This window comes from Muscardinus avellanarius (genome assembly GCF_963383645.1).
Source record: "Muscardinus avellanarius genome assembly, chromosome: 10".
Classification (NCBI taxonomy): Eukaryota; Metazoa; Chordata; class Mammalia; order Rodentia; family Gliridae; genus Muscardinus; species Muscardinus avellanarius.
In genome coordinates this window covers 12,129,362-12,148,810 of record NC_137796.1, presented here as the reverse complement: position 1 = coordinate 12,148,810, position 19,449 = coordinate 12,129,362, and the positions used below count along the sequence as shown (strand labels likewise).

The window sequence follows — 19,449 nt, the reverse complement described above, 5'->3', positions numbered from 1 at the left end:
AGGAGTTCATGCTGCACGATTCTACTTGAGTAACATCTAAGGACAGACAAACGGATCTGGGTGACAGACATCAGGACAGTGGTTCCTTTCAGGCTACGAGAAGCTAGAGAAGCGCTGGGAGCCTCAGGGGTGACAGACACCGCGCTGTCTCTTGATCTGCGTGTTGCTCACCCAGCCAGCACACTTCGAGCTGTGTACTGTTGATTATGCTTCAATAAGGACTGCTGAAAAATGTCCTCCCCAGGACATCTGATCCAAAGTCTAGATACAGATACTCCTTGTTTCCCCGTGAAAGCAGGTGACTGTTTTCTAGTCCAACCCTTCCTTCCAATAAGGAATCTGGTCTGGTGCAGCGCGGGCCCCTGGCCACTTGGTCCCCGGCTCCTGTGGCCAAGAGCTCACCTGCCGCGTGGCCCAGAGCCAGGCTCCCTGCCAGTCTCGGGGGTGGCTCGCACTGCAGCCAGTCACTCTTGCTAGCTCTGGCTACAGCTCATGACAGTATCCAATACATCCAGGTGTTTGTAAAAGGAAAGTTTCCAGTCTCAGTCACAACATCACAGAACCAGAAGTCTAATACATAACCTTAAAGTTTAAAAACAGTGGTCAAGCTGGGCGTGGTGGCGTACACTTGGAATCCCAGCATTTGGGAGGCTGAGACAGGAGGATCATGGTTTGAGGATGGCCTCAGCTACTTAGTGAGGCCCTTTACAACTCAGTGAGACCCTGTTTCAAAATAAAGAATGAAAAATAGGGCTGGGGGTATAGCTTAGAGGTAGAATGCTCCTGGATCCGTCCCCAGTACTGCAAAAGAAAAAAACCCCACAGTGGTCATAGCAGGAAACCTGCCCCCGCGCTCCCCAGGCGCCGGACAGTGTTTTCGATGCCTTTAAAGGGACTTACTAGTTTAACATCTCCCTGACACTGTTGAAGAAACGAAAGCAGGTTCAGGAAGCTCCCACAGCCACAGAGTGACAGGGCCGCAGGCGGCCTGGGCAGCCTGGCAACGCGGTCCATACCCTACCTGCTACACTGGATTTGCTGTCCAAAAAACACAGAAAAACGATGGGGGTGGCATGGCCACAGCCTGCCAATGACTGAGCGTCTCCCTGGAAAGAGAAAGAAGGCGCGCGTGTGTGCGTGTGTGTGTGCGTGTGTGTGTGTGTGTGTGTGTGTGTGTGTGTGGTACCGGGGTTCCTGGAAACCTTTCTACCTCCGGGCTACACTCCCAGACCTATTTTATATTTTATTTGGAAACAGGGTCTTTTAAGCCAGCACGGCTGGCTTTGAACCTGCGCCATCCTCCTGTCTCCGCCTCCCAAGCGTGGGGATTATAAGCGTGCCCACCACGCCCGGCTGCGCTTTCTTATTTTAACAAAAAACTTCCACATTGCTTTTCCAACGTGCTCCTTATATAATTTTTAAGATGAAAGCTATCTTGGCAATGTCAGACATGGCTATCAGTGTTGTAGAACTACAGATGACGTTTTTCCAGTTGGATGACTTTTTTCAGTTTGATTGAATATTAAATTACATAACAATTCAAATAAGTGATAATAAAGTAACACCTTAGCAAAAGGAGGAAAAGCACATTTAAAAAGAATTTTTATCAAGCTATTTCTTCACGTGATTCGGTAATAACCTTGCAGCAAAAATCTCTGTTTCTCTGCAATTTAATGAGTCTCTTTCTTTCCTTCTTTCTTTCTTTTCAGTACTTGGGATTGAATCCAGGGGAATTCTACCTCTGAACTACATCCCAGCCCTATTATTTTTTCTTTATTTTGAAACACGGTCTCACTAAGTTGCAGAGGCCTCACTAAGTAGCCAAGGTAGGCCACAAACCTTCGATCTTTCCTGTCTCAGTCTCCTAAGTACTGAGATTATAAGTGTGCGCCACCATGCCTGGCTCAATCTTTCTTGAATGAGTGTGTGTGTGCGTGCGTGCGTGTGTCTGTATGTGTGTGTGTGTGTGTGTGTGTGTGTGTGTGTGTGTGTGTGTGTGAGTGAGGGGGGGGGAGAGGGAGAGAAAGAGACAGACAGACAGACAGACAGAGGATCGACTCTAAGGACATTCTGCCTCTGAGCTACACCCCTAGCCTTATTTTACTTATTTTGAAATAGGGTCTCACTACATTGCTGAGGCTGGCCTCAAACCTACAATCCTTCTATCTCAGCCTCTTTCTAAATACTGGAATTACAGGCATGGGCCATCATGATCTGCTTGACTGAATCTTACAGCGGCAGTTTACTTAAGAACTAAAACTGTCCAAGGACAAGACTCAGGGGTCCTTCCTAGATCTCTGCCTGCTTCTGGCCACATGGATGCAGACTCCTCCACGTCTCTAGACTCACCTGGGAGTAGGTTCTGTTGGAGACACGGCTCGATGCATCGTCATGGGCCTTGTGAAATACACCAGGTAACCTAAAGAAGGGAACGGCACATGTGCACATCAGTGCCAAGGAGCTGGATGCGGGAGATGCCGAGGCGGACTGGGCAAATCTCTCTTCTGCTTCAATGTACCTGAAGGCTAAGATACATTTTCATAAACTGCATGGCTACAGTGACCCTTACTAGGAAGGAAGGTAAGACTCTGAGGATCCAGGGAAGAGGGGATCTATGTGGATTAGATGAGTCTTCACAGGTCCTTTACACAGTTCTACTAGGGGGCATATTGTCCTTAAGAATCGGACTCTGAGCCAGGCCTGGTGGGACACATCTGTAATCCAAGTACTTTGGAGGCTGGGACAGGAGGATTGCGGCCAGCCTCAGGAATTTAGTAATGCCCTCAGAAACTTAGTGATACTCTGTTTCAAAATAAAAAATAAAGCCAGGCCTGGTGGTGCACACCTGTAATCCCAGAAGTTGGGAAGCTGAGACAGGAGGATCACAGATTGGAGGTCAGCAATTAGTGAAGCCCTCAGCAACACAGTGAGACTGTTTCAAGCTAAAAAATAAAATAAGCCAGGTGTGGTGGTGCACACTTGTAATCCCAGTACTTGGGAAGCCGAGACGGGAGGATCTGGGTTCAGAGCCAGCCTCAGCTACTTGCTAAGGCCCTCCACAGCTTAGTGGGACCCTAAACAATAGGGCTGGAGATGTAGCTTGGAGGTAGAATGCCCCTGGGTGAAATCCCCAGCATTATAAAAAAACAAAATAAAATAAACTTGGCATGGTGATGCACACCTGTAATCCTAGAACTTGGACAGCTAAAACAGGAGGACTGCAGGTTTGAAACCAGCCTCGGCAACTCAGTGAGGTTCGTATCAACTCAGCAAGATGCTGTTTCCAAATAAAAAATAAAACAGGGCTGGGTGTGTAGCTCGGAGGTAAAATGCCCCTGGGTTAAATCCCCAATAACACAAGTAAAAAAATGTAAACATAAAAAATAATAATAAAATAGGGATGAGGCTGTAACTCAGTGGTAGAATGACCCTGGGTTCAATCCCCCATATCATAAAGAAAAAAAGAATTGGGACTCTGCTGTGTGTGGTGGTAGATGCTTGTAACTCCAGTACTTAGAAGGCGAAGACACAAGGATTCCAGGTTTGAGGACAACCTCAGCAAGTAGTAAGATTCTTTCTCATCAACCTAGTGAGACCATTTCAAAATAAAAGGGGGGTGTAGCTTAGAGGTGGAATGCCCCTGGGCTCAATACCTAATATCACATATACGCAAAAGAAATGGGGCTCTGAGCAGACTAAAAACCAAGCCTATCAGAATGAAAAAAATTAAGCCGGGCGTGGTGGCGCACGCTTGTAATCCCCGTGCTTGGGAGGCTGAGACAGGAGGATCGCGCAGGTTCGAAGCCAGCCTCAGCTACTTAGTGAGGCTTTCAGCAACTTAGTGAGACCCTGTTTCAAAATAAAATATAAAATAGGTCTGGGAGTATAGTCTGGAGGTAGAAAGCCTCTGGGTTCCACCCTCAATACCACCAAAAAAAAAAAAAAAAAAGAGAATGAAAAAAATTAAGACTCAAATTCTAGTGACCACTTTTAGGGCATGCTCACAGAAAACAATGTGGCCTTACACCATACAATGCACTGCAAATGATCCGTTGAAGCCAGGTGTACTTAGGAGGCTGAGACAGGAGGACTGCAGGTTCAAGGCCAGTCTCAGCAATTTAGTGAGGCTCTCAGCAACTTAGTGAGACCTTGTTTTTAAATTAAAAAAAGAGCCAGACATGGTGGCACACGCTTGTAATCCCAGCATTTGGGAGGCCAAGACAGGAGGATTGTGATTCACAGACAGCCTTAGGTACTTAGTGAGGCCCTTTGCAACTCAGTGAGACCCTGTTTCAAAATAAAGAATAAAAAATAGGGCTAGGGGTATAGCTCAAAGGTAGAATCCTCATGGGTTCCATCCCCAGTACCTAAAAAAAAAAAAAAAAAAAAATTTAAAAAAGGCTGAGGCCGAGGGTGTAGCTCAGAGGCAGAATGTGCCTGAGTTCAATCCCCAGTACCACCCCCCAAAAAAGAAGAAACATCCTGTTGAGTTTTCAAAAAATAAAAACAAAGACACTATATATTTTTTTGTGTGTGTGGCACTAAGGATGGAACTCAGGGGCATTTTATCTCCGAGATATACCTCCAGACCTATTTTATTCTTTTATTTGGGAACAAGGTCTCACTAAGTTAGAGATGGTCTCACCAAGTTGCTGAGGCTGCTTCTAACCTGTGAGCCTCCCGAATCAGCTCCCCAGTGACTGGGATTACAAGTGTGCACCAGCATGCCAGGCACAAGACACTCTCTCTCTTTCTTTTCTTTCGCGGGTCTGGGGATGGAACCCAGGGGCATTCGACCTCCGAGCTACACCCCCTGCCCTACTTTTCTTATTCTTTATTTTGAAACCGGGTCTCACTGAGTTGCAGAGGGCCTCACTAGCTGAGGCTGTCCGCGATCCTCCGGTCTCAGCCTCCCGAGTGCTGGGATTACAGGCGTGCGCCACCACGCCCGGCTCGTAAGACACTTTTCCTGATGAAGTTGTTACGCAGACTAGGAGACATGCCGGCTCAACTCTGGAAATGCAGATTCAGAGAACCAGAGGGACCAACCTGCTCCACAGAACCTGGCCCCGGAAGTCCTAGGAAAGGGGACGTTGGCGTCCTGGTAGGACCCGTAGGCTGTGCTCACCCGCGCGAACGTCGGTAACGGCGGAGTGACGGGGTTGGGGAGCGCAAACGGGTTGCTGGAGGCACTGTCTTCTTGGTTCTGAAATTTCAAAAACATCAACAAACTAAAAACCAACCACCTGTCATAAGGCTCATTTACAAGACAGGGGGGCGAGACTACAAACTCAGGGAACCCAGGATTTTAGGGAGACGAGATGAAACCAGACCCCAGGGACAGGCTGGTTTAACAACTTCACGTTCCCCACCACAAAAGACTCGAGGCAGGAGACGAGCTGGCGCAGGCAGGGCTCCAGGCAGCTCTGGTTCCGCTTCACTTTTTGCAGGGACGTGTCCTTCAGGATCTAGAAAAGGCCAAAACACGGTCACGAAGCGCACGGGTTCCCGTCTGCACAGCAGGAGGAGGCGCGCGGCACGGGAGCCGAGCTTGGCAGGACGGGGCTGGCCGGCTCTCCATCTGCCTACAGAGGCTCCTGGGAGGGACTCGATCCTCAAGCCTACAGAGATCCTTCCCTCAGCCAGGGCAGACACGCACCGGTGAAGGGAGGGCACGACCCAGGGACAGAACAACCGTGCTTGCTTTCTAGTGAATTCCGATCCTTCTGTCTCCCTGACCCCAGCCCCTTCATAAGAAATCTCAGCAGATTGGAAGTAATACCAACTGATTGCACGGGAAAGTGCTGAGATGGATGTCAGGGGAACAGAATTCTTTTGAGTAAAGATTACAATGTATTTCTTTTCATTCATTAAAATGATAAACCTTAACATTTTAAGATAATGCCAGATGAGCGGATGCGCCAGGCCCCCACACAGGGCTATGAAGCACTTGAAATGTGCCAGGAGCAAACCGAGGGGCTCTAAGAGTAAAATTCACAGCCAATGCTGAACACCTGGTTCAGAAAAACAGAATAAAATATCCATAATTTTATATATGTTGATATGACAGTATTTTGAATGTGCTGGGCTAAATTAAAATACTATTAAAATTAACTTACCTGCTTTTTATTTTAATCTTTATAGTATGGCTACTGGAAAATTTGGAATTACACACAGCTTACATAGTATTTCTATTGGACAGCACAGAATTACACCTTTAAAGGAAATTTCCAATCCTATCAATAAAAATCTTTTTTTTTTCGTATGTCTAAACTAGGTGCTGAAATACTCAGAGTCCAAGTTTAAAATGTCAAGCACCATAAAACTCAGAATAATTAGCATTTCGGGGATCCCTAAGTTTGAATCTTGAAAATTTTCTGGTTCCATGCAAGACCAGGACAGAATGGGACAATCGAGTGCGTACGATCCAAAATGGGCAACAGACAAACGACACCGAGGCTGGCTCGGCTGTGAGGACACTTCGGTCTCCTCACTTGTGACACCGCTCAAACTGAAAGTCCGTCGTCGCCTGGCACACGGGCTTTCTCTGATTAGCCCCCCATGAAACGGCACATCGGGCGTCGGACCCTGTAGGACTGAAACCCAAGCGCAGGCAGAGCTCCCCCAGACACCACGCCGAGCTCCAGGGAAACACTGGCTCCCTGCATGGGATGGATCGGTTGTTTTTAATAACTAAGAAGATTTTTCCTTAATTATCAAATAGAGTGAGCGTGTGTGTGTGTGTGTGTGTGTGTGTGTGTGTGTGCGTGTGTGTTTGTGTGTATATGTGTTTGTGTGTATGTGTGTGTGTGTGTGTGTGTGTACGTGTGCGTGTGTGTTACTGGGGATTGAACTCGGGCATTCTAACAACTGAGCTATACCCTCAGTCCTTTTTATTTTTTGTTTTGTTTCGAAACAAGGTCTTACTAGGTTGCTGAGAGTCTCACTAAATTGCTGAGGCTGTCCTCAAAAGTGACATCCTTCTGTCTCAGCCTCCCAAGCACTGGGATTACAGGTGTGCACCACCATGCCTGGCTTACCAAATATCTTTTAGCTTCAGAATACATCTTGCCTATTTCTAGGTAGATAAAATTTTGCTACAGGGCTCTTAACCTAGTATTAATGCATAGCTTAATGAGATCTGTGAGCAGATTAGATGTAATTCATACACTTATATGCAGTGTTTCTGAAATTATATGCAAGATTTGTGCAAATTTTTCTAAAGAAGGACCCATAGTTTTCATTAGACTTCCCAAAGGTATCCATCTCCCAAAAAAAGATGAAAAAGCCACTTTTCTAATGTCTACACAAAGCAAAGGCCAACGCAGTAGCTATACTGCTCAGGACACAGAGTGAAGGAACAAACACGCCCAAACCTTATCTCAGAGTCTCCACTCGACTTCCCGACTCAGCGGACGCTAATGTATACGAGCAAGCTGGGCTTGTCTTACAAAACAAGAACTCGGGAGCCCAGAGCCCCACCTTCAGCAGCTTGGCTTTCATGGTGGATGTGATGGTCGTGGGGTTGATGAACTGGAAGGAAGGGGCAGCGTTGTTGGGGTACTGCGCCGGGAACTTCACCAGCACCTTGACTCGGTGGTTGCTGCAGTGCACGGACACCGTGCAGCTCCTGTCAGCGGCATCCATCTGCAAGACAAACCCGCGGCTGAGCAGGAGGCAGACCGCGAAGGGTCTGCAGATGCGAATGGACTTTTACATTTTTATTTATTTAACTTGCAATGCTGGCCCTGAACCCAGGTTTGGCCCACGCTCAGGAAACATTCGAACACTGACTTATACTCTGAGCAAGATGCAAATCCCTTTAAACAAACTATCGGAACGTTCCGCGTTCTTGGAAACTGGGTAAAAGGGAAGAATCTACAATTTATTTTCCAAAGAGATCCTGAAAGCCGGGCGTGATGGCACACGTTTGGAGACTGAGACGGGAGGATTGCGGTTCGAGGCCAGCCTCAGCTACTTAGTGAGGGCCTTTACAACTCAGTGAGATCCTGTTTCAAAATAAAGAATAAAAAAAAGGACTGGGGGTGTAGCTCAGAGGTAGAATGCCCTTGGGTTCCATCCCCAATACCAAAAAAAAGATATTGAAAGTTTAGTGCTGATTCAAAAAATGCAAATATTTTCACTTAAAAAGTTTCGCCACGGATCTGATTTCTACCCTGAACAGAGGAAAGTCATAATATCATGAGGCGAAGCTGGACATGGGGGTGCACGCTTGGAATTCCAGCATTTGGGAGGCTGAGACAGGAGGACTGTGAAGACAGCCCAGCTACTACTTAGTGAGACCCTCTGCAACTCAGTGAGACCCTGTTTCAAAATATAGAATAAAAAATAGGACTAACAAGTATAGCTTGGAAGTAGAATGCCCCTGAACCACCAAAAAAAAAAAAAAAAAGTTTCACCGGGCGTGGTGGCGCACGCTTGTAATCCCCCACTTGAGAGGTGGAGTCAGGAGGATCGCGCTGGTTCGAAGCCAGAGAGGCTGTTTCCAAATGAAAATAAAAAATAGGTCTGGGAGTGTAGCCCAAATCACAGCCACAACAACCCCCTCCCACAAGCGGCACCAGTAAGCAGGTGCCCCCGTGAACCGTGACTGACCTCCACGCTGACGTTCCGGATCTGCACATTGATCAGGGAGAACTCCTGCTGCAGAGTCTGAGGCAGGCCCAGCTGATCTGATTTCTTCTCTTCCAGGAGACTGCTCGGGGGGTCTTCCTTTAAGGCTGGCAGGAAAGATGGTCAATGTTGGAAACATTCCGGAGAATTAGTCAGTCCTGGGGTCTCTGCTGTACAACTCGGAAGCGCGCCGAGGGGCCCCTCCTCGGGACACCACTGTGCCGTGTTACCTTCTTCCTCCCCGTGGCTGGAGTTGGGCTGGAGGTCTGTGTCTTGGGTATGCAGGGTCTTCTCTGGTTCTGGCAGAAGAGATATGCTCTCGATGAAGTCATCAACACCGTCCAATATGTCATTGGCACAGAGCTGCAACAAAGGATAAAGATACAGGGCTAGAGAGGGCAGCCGAAACGGCCGGGGTGTCTGGCTAAAGAGTCCTGACTTGGCCAGGTGTGGGGGTGCACACCTGGAACCCCAGTACTGGGGAGGCTGAGACAGGAAGATTCCAAGTTCAAAGCCAGCCTTGGCCACTTAGTGAGACTACCATCAACCCTGTTTCAAAATAAAAATAAAACAGGGCTGGGAGTGTAGCTCAGAAGCAGAATGCCCCTGGGTTCAATCCCTAGTACCACACATAAAAAGATTTTTTTTTTTCAGTACTGGGGCTGGCACTCAGGGGCATTCTACCTTGAGCTATACTCCCAGCCCTATTTTTTCCTCTTTACTTTGAAACAAGGTCTCACTAGGTAGCTGAGGCTGACCTTGAACCTGCGATCCTCTTGTCTCAGCCTCCCAAGCACTGAGATAACAAGCATGTACCACCATGCCCAACTTTCAAAACAGAATTCTGACTTAAAAATGGGAATCACCGGGCCGGGCGTGGTGGCGCACGCTTGTCATCCCCGCGCTTGGGAGGCGGAGACAGGAGGATCGCGCAGGTTTGAAGCTAGCCGCGCATGCTGGCTTAGGAGACCCTGTTTCCAAATAAAAATGTAAAAATAGGTCTGGGAGTGTAGCCCGGAGATAGAAGGGCTTCCAGGAACCCCAGTACCACCAAAAAAAAAAAAAAAAAAAAAAAAAGGGAATCACCAAGGACAGAGATGTGTGAAACAAGAACTGATGTGATCAGCGCAGGCCTGGACCACCATCGGCGGCATCACTCTACTCCAGACACTGTCCATCACATTCAGAGTTTATGCGGGGCTCAGAAAAATTAAATTTTGAGACTTAATGGAGTTACTCAGTTAACTCATGAGCAAAACATCAAAACCTCAAAGCATGTGGAGCATATAATACATTTTGGAGAAATCAGCTGAAAAGGCAGTTTAGTGAGGAGACTTAGCCAAAATGCTCGAGAGAGACTTTAATCAGTATTATAATTTTTTTCCTTTTGTGTGTGTGTGTGTGTGTGTGATACTGAGATTGAACCCAGAGTCATTTTACCTCTGAGCTACACTCTCAGCCCAATTTGGGTTTTTGCTTGGAAACAGGGTCTGGCTAGGTTGATGAGAGCCCCCTCCTTGCTGAGGCTGTCGTCAAGCCTGCGATCTTCCTTTGACAGCCTCCCAAGTACCGGGATGACAGGCGTGCGCCACATGCCCGGCCAGTATTACAAATTTTACTCAGCGTTTCCCACAGGCTGTGTGCCAAGCGCTGTGGGGGATGCAATATCTGCGGATACATATCTCGCCACCCAGGGATTCAGCTACCAAACGAGAAGACAGACAGCCCTGACATGCGGCGGAGCAGAGCAAGGGTCGTGACAGCAGTTCACACCAGCTACCACTGTGGTTTATGTAAGAAAGGAATATCATATAGGAAGAAAAATACTGGGAAGAGCTTCCCAGAAGAGGTGTTGCTGATGAATGAAAGGGGTCTACACAGGCAACGTACAGGGCTGGCTTCTTAGCCCTACGAGAAGAGAACGAAACGAAGCCCGCACGCCAACTGCTCATCTCACACCACAATGAGAAAAGAAAGATGCTTAGAGCCTCTTGGTCCTAAAGACTGTGGCTCTTACACACCTCAGAGTCAGTGTGGCACATACAAACCACTCACCCAACCGCCATACCCGCTGAGAATCTACCACGTATCTGCTAACTTCCACAGACACTGCATCTTGTGTTTCTGGCTAAGTTTCTAGTGTATCCAGCTATATTCTTGCACAAAAGCATTGCATACATACCCTCTGCATCTGGAAATCCACCCGCCACATCCTCAAGGTCTGATCCCGGGACCAGGTGACCAGCTGGTAGTCCTTGGACCCTAGAAATGACCAAAAGAGAATCCTAACAATTCTTCTGGACTTGACGACAGGTCACAATGGAACAAGATTCACTCATTGCTAAGGACGTACTTCCAACATAAACTTACCAAACATTTTCTCTATGCCAAGTACTGTTTTAGGCACCAGGATAATAGCGTGAATAAAATAATCTCTATGGATATCACATTCAATGGTGAAAAGACAAGCAAATAAATACGGACTGTAATGTCTGGCAGAGTGGTAAGTGGCACAGGAGTAACGGGATAAAAAGAGAGACCGATGGAGAGCTATTTTAGACAGGACTCCCTGGGGAAGTCCGGTCTGAGCAGAAACTTAAATGAAGTGGAATAACAGCTGGCGAATGAGGAGGTGGAGAACGATGCTGAAGCTTTACGTCACACTCAACTTCACCGCTGCAAACGTTCCTCCTTTTATATGCTCCCAAAGAGCTGGGGGCGAATACATTTTTGGCAAAAATGAATTGTTTTAAATGCATAGTGGCATCTTACTGTTCAAAAGGGGTTTTTTTGGTAAAAATGATGCATCTCTTTATAAAGTGAATAACCGGCCTTTAATCTTCTTCACTGATTGGATCATATTTTCACTTATCAGGTCTAGTCAAATGGAAATTATTCTAGGAAGTTCAGTGTGCTTTATGAGAGATCAGGATGTAATTATGCACCATCTAGAATCTCCTTTGCAGTCATCTAAAGAGAGTCCAAAATTTAGAAATAATTCTATCCCGTTCCCTCATTTCATGGATGGGAAAACTCAGGCAACAGAGAACACGATCTGTCCCGGGCAACATGATGAGACAAGGTCCAGTTGTCGTCCCCTTTAACATTTCTTTCTCTGTGTCATCACCCTCGATCAAAAATTCACTCCAGGGCTGGGCATGGTGGCGCACGCTTATAATCCCTGCCCTTGGGAGGCGGAGACAGGAGGATTGCGCAGGTTCGAAGCCAGCCACGCTGGCTTAAAAGACCCTGTTTCCAAATAAAAAATAGATATGTATAAAATAGGTCTGGGAGTATAGCCCAGAGGTAGAAAGTTTTCCAGGAACCCCAGTACCACCAAAGAAAACAAACAAACAAACAAAAAAACCCTCACTCCAGGGCCGGTTGTGGTGGTGCACTTATAATCCCAGCGCTTGGGAGGCTAAGACAGGAGGATCGCAGTTCGTGGACAGCCTCAGCTACTTAGTGAGGCCCTTTGTAACTCAGTGAGACCCTGTTTCCAAATAAAGAATAAAAAATTGGGCCGGGCGTGGTGGCGCACGCTTGTAATCCCCGCGCTTGGGAGGCTGAGACAGGTGGATCGCGCAGGTTCGAAGCCAGCCTCAGCTACTTAGTGAGGCTCTCAGCAACTTAGTGAGACCCTGTTTCCAAATAAAGTATAAAATGGGTCTGGGAGTATAGCCCGGAAGTAGAAAGCCTCTGGGTTCCACCCCCAGTACCACCAAAAAATTGGGCTCGGGGTGTCACTTGGAGATAGAATGCCTCTGGGCTTCATCCCCAGTACCACACACACAAAAAAAATTTCACTCCACCTTAAGCATGCTAACAAGATAGCAACTATCCTGAACCAGCTGGCGTTCCCCTGTCCAGCTCATGTTCACGGTCATCAATCTGGCCTCTCTGCGTGCTCCTGACTGAGGGGCAGGTATGCCGGCATGCTTTACCGACTCAGATCGTCTGTCGGCACCTTCTGAACCACTCGGCCCAGGCCCTTGCTTTCCCGCGAAGCCCTGCATCCTCCCCCGCCTTCAAACACAGGGCAGCAGGCTCTGCCGACCGCGCATTCTGCGCTCCTTGCCTTTGAAGATAACAGAGCTGGGTCCTGTGGTCTCTCTTAGGCTGCCCTGAGACCTGGCTTCTTGCCCCAGTCTGCTTGGGAACGCCTCTCTTAATGGCTTCCTTTTTGTTCATTAAGAGCTTTCCTCCTGCGCTCTGCACTCTGCTTCCTTCGTGCAGCAGCCTTTGCCCTTGGCCACAGGACCTGATTCTCTTCCCACCTTTGAGAGGTCCTTCCTCACAGCGAAATCGGAATCAAACCACAATCCAATAAACACTGAGAACGCACGGCCACAAAAGGAAATCAGAGCAACATCATGTTGGGAAAAGTAAAATGTGAGACTAAACACAGGATAATTAATTTTATAAAAGGTTAAAAAAACAGCAAACCTATTTTTACAAATTCATAAATAGGTAGTGAAACCATAAAAGACGAAGCTAGGAACTGCTGTCCTAAGTACTGAGCTGGTAACACCCCGCGGAAAGGAAGACTGGTCAGGAAGCTCCGAGGGTTCTGGCCTTGTTCTTTCTTGACCGTGGTGGGATTTACACAGACTTTTTTTTAACTTCATAATTATTAAACTATACATGTTCTATGTAATTTTCTAGACTTTACAACACCAAATAAACATGTGGGGGTGGTCCTGGGGGGTGAACCCAGGGGCCTTCTACCTCTGAGATATACCCCCTGCCCTATTTTAGCTTTTATTTTGAAACAGGGCCTTGTCAAATTGCTGAGGTTGGCCTCCAACCGCCTAAAAACTAGGACTACAGGCCTGTTTCTCTCCACCCAGCTCAAGTGATTAAAAACAACAACACCACAAACTATAGGCTGTGACTATAACCAAAATTTCACTATTAGCTAGATGGTTCTAATTTACACAACTCCCCCACTAGCTTAAAGATGATATAGGTACAACCAGGTGTGGTGGCACACACCTGCAAACTCAGGACACGGGAGGCTGATTCAGGAGGATTGCAGGCTCAGGACCAGCTCCAGCAACTTCCTGAGAGTCTCAGTAATCTTTGCAAGACCCTATTTCAAAACAAAACAAATAAAAAAGGGCTAGGGGTGTAGCTTGGAGGTAGAATGCCCTTGAGTTTATTTAATCCCCAGGACCACCAAAAAGGAAAAAAAAAATTTGAGTATAGATAACTAAAATTGGGTTGCTAAAAATTATTTCAGCTGGGTGTGGTAAAGTATGATTGCGATACCAGTAGTCGGGAGGCTGAGACAGGAAGATCACAGGTTCACTGCCGGCCTCAGCTACTTGAGACCCTGTTTCAAGACTAAGAATAAAAAAATAGGGCTGGGGGTGTATGTCAAAGGTAGAATGCCGCCGGGCGTGGTGGCGCACGCTTTTAATCCCAGCATTCGGGAGGCTGACACCTGAGGATCGCGGTTCGCGGACAGCCTCAGCTACTTAGTGAGGCCCTCTGCAACTCAGTGAGACCCGGTTTCAAAATAAAAGAATAAAAAATAGGGCAGAGGGTGTAGCTCAGAGATCAAATGCCCCTAGGTTCCATCCCCAGACCCGCAAGAAAAAGAAAAGGAAAAAAAAGGTAGAATGCCCCCGAGTTTAATCCCCGTTACCGCAAAAAAAAAAAAAAAAAAAAAAAAAAAAAAAAAAAAAAAAAATATATATATATATATATATATATATATATATATTTCAGCCAGGTGTGGCGGCACACGCTTGTAATCCCAGCATTTGGGAGGCTGAGACAGGAGGATCGCGGTTCACGGACAGCCCCAGCTACTATTTAGTGAGGCCCTTTGCAACTCAGTGAGACCCCGTTTCAAAATAAAGAAGCAAAAATAGGGCTGGGGGTATAGCTTGGAGGTAGAATGCCCCTGGGTTCCATCCCCAATACTGTAAAATAAAAAAAAAAATTTCAATCCATAACCGCAGGTCAATCCTTCCCTGCCAGACTGGAAGAAAAGTAGATCATCTGTTCTCTGTTATAAAATTGGAAGCCAAGAGCCATGCACACAATTTGTAGCATAAAGACCAGGAAGCCTAGTGTTTCTGGAACCAAAGGAGATGCTGAAGATAAACAAAATTAAGAGGATGATCCAGAGGCCCTGTGAGCTCACTCTGGGAGGCCAGGCGGACCTTTCCCACCCACCTTCCTTCTGTCTCCTCCACTGGAACTCCAGCACCACGTCGTCGTGCCCCACAAAGGTGTGGACCGGGGCGTTCAAGTCAAAGACATTCCACAGGAGAAGGCTGTTCTCCCGCCGCAGCTGGGGAACCATCACCGTCACTAATCCATTGCTGAATGGCTGCAGCAAGAAAGGGAAAGTCGTCGCTATTCCAGGGAGAAGCAGCCACGTCCCAGTTTCCAGAGTTGGAATTCTTCCTAACTAAAATAAATTAAGATGACAGAAGGCCCCCACCTGTCTGGGGAAAACATCCCCAAATACCACTAGGTCTCACATCAAGCCTCCTCTGCTTAGGGAAGGGACTGTGGCAAGTGAGAAGTACAGCCGAGCCGGATACTTGCAGAAGAACTGTGAAAAGTCCTACAACGAGCAAATGTCTGTGACTGGCGTTTCCCATCCTAGCTACTCTCCATGAGTTCCTTCTCAAAAATGAGCGTGTGCTGGGCATGGCTGCCCACATCTGTAATCCCAGTACTTGGGAGGCTGAGCCTGGAGGAGCTCGGGCTCCAAGCCTCAGCAACTTAGTGAGGCCCTCTGCAACTTAGTGAAACTGTTTCCAAATAAAAAATCAAATGGGGCTGGGATTGAAGGCCCCTGAGATCAATCCCCAACACCAAAAAATAAAAAACGGATGAGGCAAGGGTGCCTGGGAAAGCCCTTGGAGCAACAAAACATGTAGAGAGCCGGAGGCATGCCATCCACACGGTGCACCACCTCCCCGCTGGCCCAGGGCGACGTCCACTCCAAGGGAAACTCGGTAACCTCAGGACCGATCCACTTCATCGCGCAATGCCCAAGCTGCTAGGAAGATAAGGAGCCCATTTGGTCGATAATGGACTCTGTTATTAAAGGAATAAGAGCACATTTATTTATCTTCACTCCCCCATCACACTCCTACACTTTTATGTTTACTTTTTAAAGCAAACATATTAATCTAGAAAAGTCGGACCCTGAGAAGAGTGCCTGATTTCTTGGCAAGTGATCCCAGATAAAAAAGAAACTTAACACCCAGTTTATCTTCTCGGCTCCACGACGCCCCACAGTGACAGCCTACTGTATAAAGGTAGCTTTATTCACGCCTGTGCTTGCTTTCAAAGTGACAGTAAAAGAAAACATTAACTCTGCCCAGCAGCATCGACTCTGATCGAGGTGGCCACGGGACACGCAGGGTGGGCTGGCGACCACCGCCCCGGGTGCTGCTTCTCTGACTCGTAGAGCACATTCACGTACATTTGAAAAGGAAGGCAGACTGTGGATGTACCAAGTGCCACCAAACCGTCCATGTTAAAATGGTGTATTCTTTCATAATAACAAAAAGGAACATAGTAAAAATTATTCTTCACAGTGTACAGGGAAGGGGTTATTTGCTCAAAACCAGGCGGCTGCTCGAGGGCGCATGAACACTAAATGGCAGTGCTGGGCCCCAAAGAGGCCTCGGATTCGAAAGCCAGAGTCCTTCCCTCCGCAGTTCACTGGCTGCCAGACCCTCGACCCTCCACTCCGCCCTTCACCTGCTGCTCCGCCCCAGCGAACACCTTCAGACCGCCCAGCTTCACTGTGGCGCTGTGGTCCGCAATTCCTTTTTTTTTTTTTTTTTTTTTTGGTGGTACTAGATATTGAATCCAGGGACATCCTACCTCTGAGCTATACCCCCAGTCTTATTTTGTTTTTAATTTTTATTTTTTACTTTGAAACAGGAACTCACTAAGTTGCTGGGGCTGGCAGAGAACCTGCGATCCTCTTGTCTCAGTCTCCTATGTACTGGGTTCACAGGTGTGCTATGGTCAGCAATGCTAATGCGGAACATCCAATGTTCCAAGAGGAAATCTCTAAGAGGTTAACAGCATTTATGCCACATTTGCTGTATCCACAAAGCAACACGGTAAGAGAAAACTGTTTCATAAAAAAGAAAATGTCCCCTGACCCTTTGCATCGGGAGCACCAAGAGGCGGCTTCCTAGCGGGGCGGGGCGTCTCACTCACCGTGTATCTGGCCTTCCACACGGGCACCTGGCAAGGGAGAATGTTGAGGTATTTCCGAGGCTGTCGGTAATCCCAGAACTAGAAGAAAGCAAGATGATTTGTGAAATAAGTGCCACTTGAAAAACTCTGAATTCTCCCAAGAAACATCCCAGTAGTGTATTTTTAGTTCCGCCCCCATAACCATGCTACTGTGAAAGACAAAAAGAATCCTCTTTCACATTAATGAACACTACAGGAGAATTCCTGGACTTCACGAGGACTTCTCGAGGACTGCCAATCAAGACAGATGGCTGTCAGATGCCTGCGAAAGGCCTTTGGAGCGAAAGGTAAAAATGACAGGTCTTGATCCTGTGTTACTTTTACGCAATGCAAGTAATTTAATACCAATAGCTGACATGCCCTACTTACTGCTCTTCAGGAGTATACGTAAAACTTTAAAGTTTCTTAATCCTATTTAATCTTCATAACCACCATAGAGCAGAAGCTGTTAATCCTTTTTGAAATGTAGAATAAGATGGTTTTTGGCTCCTGAACTTGGTAGATAAGCTGATGGGGATGTGGGACAAAAACTCCAACGTGCGACTAACAAAATAAAAACAAACAAACATGCCACTTCTAGCACATAAAAGTAAACGGCAATCAAGCACAGTGGCGCATGCCTGTAACTGTAGCCACTTAGGAGGATCACGGGTTGGAGGTCTGCCCGGGCAACTTAGGGAGACTCTGCCTCAAAATAAATAAAAAAGGGCCGGCAATGTAGCTCAGTGGTAGAGCACTTGCCTAGTATGTACAGGCCCTGAACTGAATCCCCAGTACAGTGAAGAAGGAGGAGGAGGAGGAGGAAACGATGACAACAGGAAAAAAAACTTGAACCCTAGATTTATACACCTCAAAATAGAAATTAACTAGAATCACTTATGCGTGATTCTATTTTTGCTAACCACACCAAAAAGGCACCGTGCATAGCTTTGTAAATATAATAACGCATTAATTAATTAATGATGCTGAATCACAAAATTGCTAAACCAATTTCTGTGGTCAAATTCTTTTTTTTTTTTTTTTTTTTTGGTGGTACTGGGGATTGAACCCAGGAGCATTATACCTCTGAGCTATACCCCCAGCCCTATTTTGTTTTGTTATTTGGAAACAAGATTTCACTAAGTTGCAGGGAGGTCCTCGCTAAGTTGCTGAGGTTGGTCCTAAACCTGCGATCCTCCTGCTGCTGCCTCCCAATATTGAAATTACAAGTGTGCGCCACCATGCCCAGCTCAAATCCCTATTCTTAGGGACCCTGCGCTGCCGCTGTTCTGATCACGGGTGCACAGCACAGGTCACAGTGAGAAAAGACAAAGAAGGAATGTGGTCCTCAGGGGTAAACCAAAAAAAACCGGGTCACTAGAACACATAGAATCTTAGCATTTCCTGCAGGTCTTGCTAGGGAGAATGCCCAGAAAAGTTACTGCACTTTAGCAACGCTCATGTCTCAGTTGTCGTAACTCCTGCAGATTATGATCATAGGAGAAAACTGCTGTTTTCCACCACGGACAGACTGATCGTGCTTGGTAACCTTTTAACCTAGCAGGCTTCTCTCCTTTACGTCTAGCTCTCTGTGTATATCTGACTGCCTTGCACCTTTTTTTTTTGGTACTAGGGATGGAACCCAGGGGCATTCTACTTCCAGCTATACTCCAGCCCTTTTAATTTTGTATTCTGAAACAGGGCCTCACCAAGTTGCAGAGGCCGTGTATCTTCTTGGCAACCAACTTCTTTGACTTCCTAAATGCTTTTGTCTCTGATTTCTTTTCACAGAGGTTAAGGAAAGTGTTTGAACAAATTCTATGAGCACTATTGAATTCTACCGTATCACCCTGGCTGGCCACTACAACCAGCCTATTGCTCCGCTTCCCAAAAGGCACTTGTGCCCATAACGCAGCACCCTCACCAACGTGCCGGCGTGTACACCTCCTGACAGCTCCTCCAGCCGCCCCGGGGGCGCCACTCACCTTGACAGAGTTGTCTTGACTGGAGGTCGCCAGAATGTGCTCGCTGTCTGGGTGCCAGTCCAGGCCATGGATTTTGGAGAGGTGAGCTGCAAGATATTCCACTGCCGTGCTGGGTTTCTACAAGGCAGTCAATTTGGAAAGAACTCAATGAGAATCTACCGTGTGATGGTCTGCCGGGCACTAAAGGGGGACACAGAAATATTGCCAAATACTGTCTCTGCCCCTCAGAAATGCCACTTTCTTTGCTTAAGCCAAACAAATCAATAAAAACAGCTTTTTTTTTTCCTCTGCCAGAAGCTGAGGGCAAATTTCTCTTATATTGACAGTGTGTACTGCTTGAGTTCCTAGAAGTGGCTTCACAAGCCTGTAGGGGAGCCCGTCTCGGCTCTGGTTTCCCCAGGGTCTCTCCGGCTCCACAGATGTTCGGAACTACATTCCAGTGCCTGTGAAACATGAATAAGTTCAAGACTCCTCAAGATTCTAAAGCCAGAAAAATTTGGAACTTCCGGGAAGATGGCGACGGAGGAAAGCGGCACTTACAAGTCCCGCTAACAATCCAACTCTACTACCTCAAAACCAGCGCCTTTCAGAGCCAGAAAACACCACA

General features: G+C 47.1%; 1 protein-coding gene across 5 annotated transcripts in view; it reads right to left on the bottom strand.

The window, feature by feature from the left end:
• Positions 1-19,449, bottom strand: part of WDR59 (WD repeat domain 59) — a gene marked incomplete at both ends in the record, with an annotated part of 81,437 nt that overhangs the window by 25,927 nt on the left and 36,061 nt on the right. For all 5 annotated transcript variants that reach the window (XM_080702049.1, XM_080702051.1, XM_080702050.1 and 2 more), the window contains 10 exons: positions 2,350-2,419; positions 5,050-5,206; positions 5,373-5,468; positions 7,483-7,647; positions 8,617-8,741; positions 8,865-8,997; positions 10,817-10,896; positions 14,821-14,977; positions 16,840-16,917; positions 18,843-18,959. In XM_080702049.1, coding sequence (XP_080558175.1) covers positions 2,350-2,419; positions 5,050-5,206; positions 5,373-5,468; positions 7,483-7,647; positions 8,617-8,741; positions 8,865-8,997; positions 10,817-10,896; positions 14,821-14,977; positions 16,840-16,917; positions 18,843-18,959 — 1,178 coding nt within the window. The remainder of the gene's footprint in view (positions 1-2,349; positions 2,420-5,049; positions 5,207-5,372; positions 5,469-7,482; positions 7,648-8,616; positions 8,742-8,864; positions 8,998-10,816; positions 10,897-14,820; positions 14,978-16,839; positions 16,918-18,842; positions 18,960-19,449) is intronic.